This window comes from Hemiscyllium ocellatum, chromosome 45, assembly GCF_020745735.1.
Source record: "Hemiscyllium ocellatum isolate sHemOce1 chromosome 45, sHemOce1.pat.X.cur, whole genome shotgun sequence".
Taxonomy (NCBI): Eukaryota; Metazoa; Chordata; class Chondrichthyes; order Orectolobiformes; family Hemiscylliidae; genus Hemiscyllium; species Hemiscyllium ocellatum.
Window position 1 is genome coordinate 31,038,850 of NC_083445.1, and position 12,387 is coordinate 31,051,236.

At 49.7% G+C, this 12,387-nt stretch overlaps 1 protein-coding gene across 2 annotated transcripts in view; it reads left to right on the plus strand.

Moving 5' to 3' along the window:
* Positions 1 to 12,387, plus strand: part of pkn1a (protein kinase N1a) — a 207,371-nt gene that overhangs the window by 79,733 nt on the left and 115,251 nt on the right. Inside the window, exons 6-7 of one of the 2 annotated variants that reach the window (XM_060855310.1) lie at positions 771 to 984; positions 10,851 to 11,054. In XM_060855310.1, coding sequence (XP_060711293.1) covers positions 771 to 984; positions 10,851 to 11,054 — 418 coding nt within the window. The remainder of the gene's footprint in view (positions 1 to 770; positions 985 to 10,850; positions 11,055 to 12,387) is intronic. The other variant, XM_060855311.1, reaches the window with a different exon arrangement.

The following is a 12,387-nucleotide window of genomic DNA, read 5'->3' on the forward strand; positions in this document are numbered from 1 at the left end:
CTCTAGGGATTCCGTGAAGATTTGGAGATCAATGAATAAAAGCTGCTTGGATTCTTTGGTGCGTATTAGGGAAAATGAAGGAAGTGGATGTTTAGTTTGGAATTGACACTCTGTCTCAGTGGATCGTTTCTTGTCTTTGAACGAGAATATTGAGTGATTTAGGCAGACAATCTTGCATAGTGCTGATGGTGAGACATTAAACCAAGGTTCAGTCTGCCTAGCTTCACGTACATGTGAAGACCCCCATGGCACTACTGGAAGGTGATCAAGGCTGTTCTTTGTGGTATTTTCACCAGAGTTTACCCCTCTGGGGTAGAAAGCTTCTCCCCTTGTACACCTTGTTACTCTTTCTGGATTCTGCTGCATGCAGTATCAACTGCTGCACTGTCACCATGACCTAACACTTCAGTCAAGTTCAAAATGGTTTGATATGTCGTGAGGTTGCTAAAGGTGCTAGCTAAATGTAGGCCTTTTGTCTTTCTTTCGATAAATAGAGTTATTAATTGTCAATAGATGAAGTTTTGAAGAGCTGGGGAATGGTGCTAATTAATAAGATCTGTCAGAGAGCCAGCATGGGTCTGAAGGGCTGAATGGCCTTTTTTTTAACTTTTGGCTTCAATCACTGTCTAATTCTGAATGAGTTCAGAAGCCATTTCTGTTACCATCAAAACACTTATTTTGAAAGTAAGTTCACATATAGGTATACTACATAAATGTTGATGAATGTTTAACCCAACAGATATGAAACAAAAATATGCTTTTAATCCTAGGCTCAGTCCCGGCTGAATGAGTCGAGTGAGAAGGTGGATTTATTAAAGCATTCTTTGGAGCAGAGATTAAATGAGCTTCCAGAAGATCATCCAAAGGGCTGTATTATTAAAGAGGAACTGGTTATGTCAAGCTCTCCAGCATTCAGTAATCGGAATAGCACTACGTACCAACAGAACCAGTACAGCACGCTTTACAAACCATCACCACTGACAGGTAGGCAGCCTGCTGTCCCTCTTCCTCCTTGGAATGTGTGTGTCCCTGAAAGTGTACCACATAGCCTGGGGCTGGAGTTACATGTACAGTGACCCACATAGCCAGGGGCTGGAGTTACATGTACAGTGACCCACGTAGCCAGGGGATGGAGTTACATGTACAGTGACCCACATAGCCTGGGACTGGAGTTGCATGTACAGTGTACCACATAGCCTGGGGCTGGAGTTACATATACAGTGACCCAAATAGCCTGGGACTGGAGTTACATGTACAGTGACCCACATAGCCTGGGGCTGGAGTTACATGTACAGTGACCCACATAGCCTGGGACTGGAGTTACATGTACAGTGACCCACATAGCCAGGGGCTGGAGTTACATGTACAGTGACCCACATAGCCTGGGGCTGGAGTTACATGTACAGTGACCCACGTAGCCAGGGGATGGAGTTACATGTACAGTGACCCACATAGCCTGGGGCTGGAGTTACATGTACAGTGTACCACATAGCCAGGGGCTGGAGTTAGATGTACAGTGTACCACATAGCCTGGGACTGGAGTTACATGTAGAGTGTACCACATAGCCAGGGGCTGGAGTTACATGTACAGTGACCCACATAGCCAGGGGCTGGAGTTACATGTACAGTGACCCACATAGCCTGGGACTGGAGTTACATGTACAGTGACCCACATAGCCAGGGGCTGGAGTTACATGTACAGTGACCCACATAGCCAGGGGCTGGAGTTACATGTACAGTGACCCACGTAGCCAGGGGATGGAGTTACATGTACAGTGACCCACATAGCCTGGGGCTGGAGTTACATGTACAGTGTACCACATAGCCAGGGGCTGGAGTTAGATGTAGAGTGTACCACATAGCCTGGGACTGGAGTTACATGTAGAGTGTACCACATAGCCAGGGGCTGGAGTTACATGTACAGTGACCCACATAGCCTGGGGCTGAAGTTACATGTACAGTGTACCACGTAGCCTGGGGCTGGAGTTACATGTACAGTGTACCACGTAGCCTGGGACTGGAGTTACATGTACAGTGTACCACATAGCCTGGGACTGGAGTTACATGTACAGTGACCCACATAGCCTGGGACTGGAGTTACATGTACAGTGACCCACATAGCCAGGGGCTGAAGTTACATGTACAGTGTACCACGTAGCCTGGGGCTGGAGTTACATGTACAGTGTACCACGTAGCCTGGGACTGGAGTTACATGTACAGTGTACCACGTAGCCTGGGACTGAAGTTACATGTACAGTGACCCACATAGCCTGGGACTGGAGTTACATGTACAGTGACCCACATAGCCAGGGGCTGGAGTTACATGTACAGTGTACCACATAGCCAGGGGCTGGAGTTAGATGTACAGTGTACCACATAGCCTGGGACTGGAGTTACATGTAGAGTGTACCTCATAGCCAGGGGCTGGAGTTACATGTACAGTGACCCACGTAGCCTGGGGCTGAAGTTACATGTACAGTGTACCACGTAGCCTGGGGCTGGAGTTACATGTACAGTGTACCACGTAGCCTGGGACTGGAGTTACATGTACAGTGTACCACATAGCCTGGGACTGGAGTTACATGTACAGTGACCCACATAGCCAGGGGCTGAAGTTACATGTACAGTGTACCACGTAGCCTGGGGCTGGAGTTACATGTACAGTGTACCACGTAGCCTGGGACTGAAGTTACATGTACAGTGACCCACATAGCCTGGGACTGGAGTTACATGTACAGTGACCCACATAGCCAGGGGCTGGAGTTACATGTACAGTGTACCACATAGCCAGGGGCTGGAGTTAGATGTACAGTGTACCACATAGCCTGGGACTGGAGTTACATGTAGAGTGTACCTCATAGCCAGGGGCTGGAGTTACATGTACAGTGACCCACGTAGCCTGGGACTGGAGTTACATGTACAGTGTACCACATAGCCTGGGACTGGAGTTACATGTACAGTGTACCACATAGCCTGGGACTGGAGTTACATGTACAGTGTACCACATAGCCTGGGACTGGAGTTACATGTACAGTGTACCACGTAGCCTGGGGCTGGAGTTACATGTACAGTGACCCACGTAGCCTGGGGCTGGAGTTACATGTACAGTGACCCACATAGCCTGGGACTGGAGTTACATGTACAGTGACCCACATAGCCAGGGGCTGGAGTTACATGTACAGTGTACCACATAGCCAGGGGCTGGAGTTAGATGTACAGTGTACCACATAGCCTGGGACTGGAGTTACATGTAGAGTGTACCTCATAGCCAGGGGCTGGAGTTACATGTACAGTGACCCACGTAGCCTGGGACTGGAGTTACATGTACAGTGTACCACATAGCCTGGGACTGGAGTTACATGTACAGTGTACCACATAGCCTGGGACTGGAGTTACATGTACAGTGTACCACATAGCCTGGGACTGGAGTTACATGTACAGTGTACCACATAGCCTGGGACTGGAGTTACATGTACAGTGTACCACGTAGCCTGGGGCTGGAGTTACATGTACAGTGACCCACGTAGCCTGGGGCTGGAGTTACATGTACAGTGACCCACGTAGCCTGGGGCTGGAGTTACATGTACAGTGACCCACGTAGCCTGGGGCTGGAGTTGCATGTACAGTGACCCACGTAGCCTGGGGCTGGAGTTGCATGTACAGTGACCCACGTAGCCTGGGGCTGGAGTTGCATGTACAGTGACCCACGTAGCCTGGGGCTGGAGTTACATGTACAGTGTACCACGTAGCCTGGGACTGGAGTTACATGTACAGTGACCCACGTAGCCTGGGGCTGGAGTTACATGTACAGTGACCCACGTAGCCTGGGGCTGGAGTTACATGTACAGTGACCCACGTAGCCTGGGGCTGGAGTTACATGTACAGTGACCCACGTAGCCTGGGGCTGGAGTTACATGTACAGTGACCCACGTAGCCTGGGGCTGGAGTTGCATGTACAGTGACCCACGTAGCCTAGGGCTGGAGTTGCATGTACAGTGACCCACGTAGCCTGGGGCTGGAGTTACATGTACAGTGTACCACGTAGCCTGGGGCTGGAGTTACATGTACAGTGACCCACGTAGCCTGGGGCTGGAGTTACATGTACAGTGTACCACGTAGCCTGGGACTGGAGTTACATGTACACCAGCCTGGTTTCCTTCCATGAGGGACATTAGTGAAATCAATTTGATTTCTAAAGCATTCCACCTCAGAACGTTTCGGTGGCTGTATTTTGCAGGTAACCATGTGTGACCAGCATGGTGTATTCTCACCTTGTGCCCTTACCTACCCTTTGACGTTCTGTGGGACCTTGCACTGAAATGACCTGTCAATCTGCGATCTTCAAAGACATTCCAAGGGCTGTGTATTGCCTTTGTGAAACCGGCCCATCAATTATACATCATCTGATACAATTCTGTTTAAGAATCATGAATGATTGTTTGAAGTTATTGATTCATTATGGCATAGAAGGAAGCCATTTGGCTGATTGAGTCCATTGTAGTTCTCTGTAGAGCAATCCAATCAGTCCCAATCTCATGTGCTATCCCCGTAGCCCCTGCAAGTTCCTCTTCCTCAAGTGACCATCCAATTTCCTTTGGAAATCAACGTCCAGGTCATTATCATTCATGGTAAAATGTTTTTAAATCTTCCCTCTATGACTCTACATGTCTTGACCAGAACATCAAGTTTGTGACCTCTAATCCCTGAAGGAAATATCTTTCTTCATCTAACTCCGAGCAGCCTGGGTGGGCTCAGTGCCTCACAGCGCCAGGAAAACTAGTTTGAATGTATCCTCGGGTGACTGTGTGGAGTTTGCACCTTCTCCCTATGTCTGTGTGGCTTTCCTCCAGGTGCTCCTGTTTCCTCCCACAGTCTAACAATGTTCAGTTAGGTGGATTGGCGATGCTGAATTGTCTTGTCGAGTCCAGGGATATACCAGCTTGGTGGATTAGCCTTGGTAAATGTATGTTGCGGAGGTAGGGTTGGGGGCTAAGTCTGGCTGACATGCTCTTCAGAGAATTACTGTGGACTTGATGGGCCGAATGGCGTCTTTGTAAACTAGAGGGGTTGGGCACAGCAGAAATTTACCAAAATCCTCAGACACCAACTTCCAAACCCACAACTACTTCCATCTAGAAGGACAAGGAGAGCAGATACATGGGAACGCCACCACCTTCGCGTTCCCCTCCAAGCCATTCACCATCCTGACTTGGAAGTATTTCACCATTCGTTGGCAATCACTGGGTCAGAATCCGAGACATTGTGGGTGAACTCGCAGCAGCTGGACTGCAGTGGTTCACGAAGGCAGCTCACCCCCACTTTCTCAAGGAGCAACTAGGGACGGGACAATAAATGCTGGCCTGAAAGTGTGTGGTGCTGGAAAAGCACAGCAGGTCATGCAGTATCCGAGGAGCAAGAGAATTGGTGTTTCGGGCCGGAGCCCTTCATGAGGAATGGTGGCCCAGCCAGCAATACCTACAAAATGGATATTTTTTTAAAACCACTCCTTAATTTCCTTGTCTGCAAGAATAACAATCAAGGCTTCTCTGACTGAACCTTACAGCTAAACTCCCTCAACCATCAAACAATTCGGATAGATCCGATCTGCTCTGCACCCACCTGAACCCTCCTATCTTAATGTGGTGACATTAATGTGGTATGTCACTTCCCTAGAGCTTTATAAAGGTTCACTGCCACTCCCTTCTGTACTCGATGCTTCTTCATGCAGGCTGAGATCCTGTCAATCTTGTAGCTGACAGGATATATTCCAAGTCTGGTATCACTGGACCTCTCAGACTTCCCCACAAACTGGGCCATTCAAGGCCAATTCCTCCTGCCACATGCTGACCTCCCCCGTCTCTGCATTCACTTCAACATGTCTGTCTCTGGAGCATTCTATCCCTGTTCCCCTTTACTGTTTGCTACCTTTCAGGCAGCATCCAAGGAACAGGAGATTCGACGTTCCGGGCATAAGCCCGAACAACGGTGGCATCTGCGTACAGCTATTACCTCCACGGCAAAAACACAGTGCAAGTTTTAAACCGGATGAAGTGAGATAAATCTGTTCATAATTGTCTAGCGTTTTTTGAAACCGTGAAGGGCTTAAGCCCGTAACGTCGACTCTCCTGCTCCTTGGATGCTGCCTGATCTGCTGTGCTTTTCCAGCAACACATTTTCAGCTCTGATCTCCAGCATCTGCAGTCCTCACTTTCTCCTCCTGTTTGCTACGTTTCCAAATTTGCAAATTTTGAAACCTTTCTGTCTCCTAACCCCTCTTATGTTGATATATTAACAAAGAGCTGTTACCTAGTGCTGACCATTGGGAAATGCTGATATCTGTCGTGTTGTGGGCTGAAAAATGCTCATTGACCTGGATTTGCTGTGTTCTCTCCTTAAACCAATGTTTTAATCCAACCTGACACTGCTCCTTCTATGACACGAGTTTCAGTTTTGTTGTCTGACCCGTGTTCCCCTGCCCATCTCTAACATAGATCAGAAAACCATGGGTCGCCCTTGGAACCTGGGATACAAACCACCAAGCCTTGACCCTGTCAGCGTAGCCATCTTTGTCAGTGCATTCTGCCTGTCAGTCATCACTCCATCCATGACCTTCACTGTTACCCCTCCCACTGATCTTTTCCCACCTCCCTTTGCTTTAACAAATACTAATACAAATGCTCATTATGTAGTCATAGTCATGGAGATGGACAGCACAGAAACAGACCCTTCGGTCCAACCTGTCCATGCCGACCAGATATCCCAACCTAATCTATTCCCGATTTGGAGATGCTGGTGTTGGACTGGGGTGTACACAGTTAAAAATCACACAACACCAGGTTATAGTCCAACAGGTTTAACTGGAAGCACTCTAGCTTTCAGAGCGACGCTCCATCATCAGGTGATTGTGGAGGGCTCCATCGTAAATTCTGTGTTAGGATCAAGCCCTCCACAATCACCTGATGAAGAAGCGTCGCTCTGAATGCTAGTGTGCTTCCAGTTAAACCTGTTGGACTCTAACCTGGTGTTGTGTGATTTTTAATCGATTCCCATTTGCCAGCACCCAGCCCATTTGGTCAATCCAGCCTTACCTTGCCTCTAGCAGCGACACCTACTTAATCCCTAATAAACTCTACGTTTTCTCTGACTACCTGCAACTGGTTAACTTTTGTCTTGGCTGTCATTTTGTTGTTGTTTTCTCTTTACCAATCTTAGCTCCATTTTATTCGACCAGCTCCTCAATTCACCTGACATGTCAGTTTTCGTGTTTCAGGTTCTCTTGCTCCTTCTTCAACCAAGGAGCTTTGTATCCCTTACATTCCAACAAGGGTGAAAGGGTACTTCCCTGTATCTAAAACGCCAGCTCCTGAAAGAGCACTTACTGTTCTGTGACAGTTTGACTTGACTGTTTTTTGGTTATGTTTTGAAAAATGTGTTGCTGGAAAAGCGCAGCAGGTCAGGTAGCATTTTGGTTCTGTTTTACGCTGCCAAGACGCTCTGTCCCCCAATGCTCTGAGCCCTACTCCAAATCTAAACCTTATGGTGTGGTGCTTCCCTTTGTCAGCTGTTACCCCAGAGATACTTTGTGTACCTTACTCACGGGGCTCTGTGTACCTTACTCACGGGGCTCTGTGTACCTTACTCACGGTGCTTTGTGTACCTTACTCACGGGGTTCTGTGTACCTTACTCACGGGGCTCTGTGTACCTTACTCACGGTGCTTTGTGTACCTTACTCACGGTGCTTTGTGTACCTTACTCACGGGGCTCTGTGTACCTTACTCACGGTGCTTTGTGTACCTTACTCACGGTGCTTTGTGTACCTTACTCACGGTGCTTTGTGTACCTTACTCACGGTGCTTTGTGTACCTTACTCACGGGGCTCTGTGTACCTTACTCACGGTGCTTTGTGTACCTTACTCACGGTGCTTTGTGTACCTTACTCACGGTGCTTTGTGTACCTTACTCACGGGGCTCTGTGTACCTTACTCACGGGGCTTTGTGTACCTTACTCACCGGTGCTTTGTGTACCTTACTCACGGTGCTTTGTGTACCTTACTCACGGGGTTCTGTGTACCTTACTCACGGGGTTCTGTGTACCTTACTCACGGGGCTCTGTGTACCTTACTCACGGGGCTCTGTGTACCTTACGGTGCTTTGTGTACCTTACTCACGGTGCTTTGTGTACCTTACTCACGGGGTTCTGTGTACCTTACTCACGGGGTTCTGTGTACCTTACTCACGGGGCTCTGTGTACCTTACTCACGGTGCTTTGTGTACCTTACTCACGGTGCTTTGTGTACCTTACTCACGGGGCTCTGTGTACCTTACTCACGGGGCTCTGTGTACCTTACTCACGGTGCTTTGTGTACCTTACTCACGGTGCTTTGTGTACCTTACTCACGGGGCTCTGTGTACCTTACTCACGGGGCTTTGTGTACCTTACTCACGGTGCTTTGTGTACCTTACTCACGGGGTTCTGTGTACCTTACTCACGGGGTTCTGTGTACCTTACTCACGGGGCTCTGTGTACCTTACTCACGGGGCTCTGTGTACCTTACTCACGGGGCTCTGTGTACCTTACGGTGCTTTGTGTACCTTACTCACGGTGCTTTGTGTACCTTACTCACGGGGTTCTGTGTACCTTACTCACGGGGTTCTGTGTACCTTACTCACGGGGCTCTGTGTACCTTACTCACGGTGCTTTGTGTACCTTACTCACGGGGTTCTGTGTACCTTACTCACGGTGCTTTGTGTACCTTACTCACGGGTCTTTGTGTACCTTACTCACGGGTCTTTGTGTACCTTACTCACGGGGCTCTGTGTACCTTACTCACGGGGCTCTGTGTACCTTACTCACGGGTCTTTGTGTACCTTACTCACGGGGCTCTGTGTACCTTACTCACGGGGCTCTGTGTACTTTACTCACGGGGCTCTGTGTACCTTACTCACGGTGCTCTGTGTACCTTACTCACGGGGCTCTGTGTACCTTACTCACGGGGCTCTGTGTACCTTACTCACGGGACTTTGCGGACCTTACTCACTGGGTTCTGTGTACCTTACTCACGGGGCTCTGTGTACTTTACTCACGGTGCTTTGTACATGGATGGATTCTGTTGTAAACCTGTCTTCTGTATTCTTCAGTCCTGTTCGTCTGCTTCTGTCTGTTATGTTACTCCTCCTTCCTAACCCTGTCCAACATTCATAATCATCAGCACACGTCTTTCCTCTTGTCTCCTATATCCCACCCCATCCCAGTTGCTAATTTAGTTTAAATTCTTCACAGCCGTCCCAGTGAACTGAGGGCATGTCTGATGGCATTACTCCCAATCCTGTGGGGGTGCAGCCCTTCCCCTTTGCAGAGGTCTCTCTGCCTTGGAGAGGAACCCAGTGGTTGGAGACTCTGAAGCACTTGGTCCTGCACTGCCCCTCAGGCCTCCCATTGATTCTCACTGTTATCATGTTTCAGTTTTCTCAATAGGGGGCAACGGGGACTAATCCAGAGGGAGGGTGGACTGCAGGATCCCCTCTCTCTATATCATTCCCATTGACTGCTGGTTGTGGCCCTGCTGCATATTGTGGGGTTCTGCTCTTTAACACCAGGGCGATATTACACCGTGAGTGAATCCTGGAGATCGTTAGAGAAAGGCCTGTTTCTCTCCCAAGTTGTGGAGTCACCTATTAGTGATTGTATTTCAACCTTTCACTGCTCGCTCCTCGATTGTTCTTCATTTATTCTCACTGTGATTTGTATTTCACACCTTTCCCATGTTGTCTCTCCTGGCTGTCCCAGTGCTGCGTACTGCATTGAGAACTCCTCCCCCATCTCGGAGGCTCTTGCAGTTCCTGCCTCTTCCTATTGCCTCGAACTCTCAGTCCTTCCTGCCTGTGGGGTGGCCCCCTCAGGGAACTTGCGATCTAAAGAGAATTCGATCTCCCTGATACACTCAAGTGACTCGAACGGTCCCATAAGATCAGGAATCCTGAGTTTGAACTTGAGCACCTGGAAACACACAGATGTCCATGACCCGAGCACTGTGTGGGGTTTCAGTGATGTAGAAAATGCAAGCAGCAGGCCTGAGGTATCCAAGCACACACCAAGAAAAAAGCAAATCTCATGTCTACCTTGTATAATTTTGTTTAGGACCTGCATCAATAAGTGATAAGTTTGATGCCATTGGGTAAGGAGCAGCTGGGCAAATAATCAAAAAAACACAGCCCAGGTGGGCTGGACAGAATGGCCTCTTTCCGTGCTGTTTGATGGTCTGAGTGTGTCGTGTTGTTGGAGCCCAAGGGACTGGGGACAGGACAGATATTTTCAAATCAACCGGACATTATGACACATCTCTGGCACAAATGGGATTTGAATGTGGGTCTCCTGGCTCAACAGTAGGGACACTGCCACTGTACCCAAAGAAACCCCATTGGGACTAATACCTAAAGCGAAAGACAGCTCCAGGGCCAGGTCTGTCTCTGAAACGTTACAGTTGATTATTTAAATTTGATGGTCTGAAAGACTGGTACGGATTATAATAATGGAGGAGTAATTCACATTGGGAGCTGGGGACAGAATGTGAAAACCGAGTCGAGGATGTGGTGCTGGAAAAGCACAGGCCGGTCAGGCAGCGTCTGAGGGAGCAGCAGTGTCGGCGTTCCGTGCATCAGCCCTTCATCGGGAATTCTGTCGATTCTCTTGCTCCTTGAACACTGCCTGACCAGCTGTGCTTTTCCAGCACCACACTCACGGACTCTGGTCTCCAGCATTTGCAGCCCTCACTTTCTCCTCTTTCTCCTGGAGTTGGACTCCTGGTCAAGCAGAGGGGGTTGATTTGCTGTTTTCTGGTTTTTGTTTCAGGCACACTGGAGGTCCGGCTTGTTGGTTGTACGGGTCTTTTAGAGTCCGTTCCAGGGCGATCCCGTGGCTCGGGTGTCCCTTTGCCTGCGTACAGCCCCAACGAGAGTCGGACTTCCTTCATGAGCAGGACCAGCCGGGGTCTGTACGGAAGGAGTGGCAGTGGCAGTGGGCGCAACCTCATCATCAAATCGGAAGAGTTATCCAGTTGAGTGCATTTAACAGAAGTTGTATGTATTTGTTATAATGGTTTAGTTGTGAGTTTCAAAGGGGTTTCCTCTGGCTCAGTCGAAGCTCCCTGTGCAGTCATAAGGTCATAAGGAGCAGGCCCTGAGAGTCTGATCGGCTGAACAAGAAGGTCATGGCTGTGACCTCACTTTCCCGGAGTTGCCTGAACCCCGACAGCTTGTCAATCAAAGATCTGTCCAGGGCCCAGCATTCACTGATCCCTGGCAAAGACAACTCCAAAGATTGCTTTGTGATTTTTTAAAAAAATTCTTCCTCATTGCTGCCTTAAATAGAAGGCCTGAAAATGTGCTGTTGGAAAAGCGCAGCAAGTCAGGCAGCATCCAAGGAACAGGAAGTTCGACGTTTCGGGCACAAGCCCTTCATCAGGAATGATAAAGCAACACATTTTCAGCTCTGATCTCCAGCATCTGCAGACCTCACTTTCTCCTTAAATAGAAGGCCCCCAATATTTGAATTGTGCTCGTTCTAGATTCCCCACAAGAGGAAAATTCCTCACAGCATCCACTGTGTCTCATTAAGGCAGCCTCTCATTCTTCGAAAGTCAACTTGCAAAAACTTTCCTCAGAAGATGATGGATAACCAAGCTCTTCAGCTCCGTGTATATTTGATGAGTTCTTGCATTGCAAACACTGCAGGCTTGTAATTTAAGAACTTTCGAAGGTTACTGTTTCTCCCCCCGTAACCACATCCCGCTCTCTCTCCCCCCGTAACCCCATCCTGCTCCCCCCCCTGCCGGTAACCCCATCCCGCTCTCTCCCCCCGTAACCCCATCCTGCTCTCCCAGCCCCCCCGTAACCCCATCCTGCTCTCCCTCCCCCCCCCCCCAACCCCATCCTGCTCTCCATCCCCCCCCGTAACCCCATCCTGCTCTCCCTCCCCCCCGTAACCCCATCCCGCTCTCTCCCCCCGTAACCCCATCCCGCTCTCTTCCCCCCGTAACCCCATCCCACTCACTCTCTCCCCCCCCCCCTCCGTAACCCCATCCCGCTCTCTTCCCCCCGTAACCCCATCCCGCTCACTCTCCCCCCCCCCCCCCCCGTAACCCCATCCCGCTCTCTCTCCCCCCGTAACCCCATCCCGCTCTCTTCCCCCTGTAACCCCTTCCCACTCACTCTCCCCCCCCCGTAACCCCATCCTGCTCTCTTCCCCCCGTAACCCCATCCCACTCACTCTTCCCCCCCCCGTAACCCCATCCCGCTCTCTCTCCCCCCGTAACCCCATCCCGCTCTCTCCCCCCGTAACCCCATCCCGCTCTCTCCCCCCGTAACCCCATCCCGCCCTCTCCCCCCGT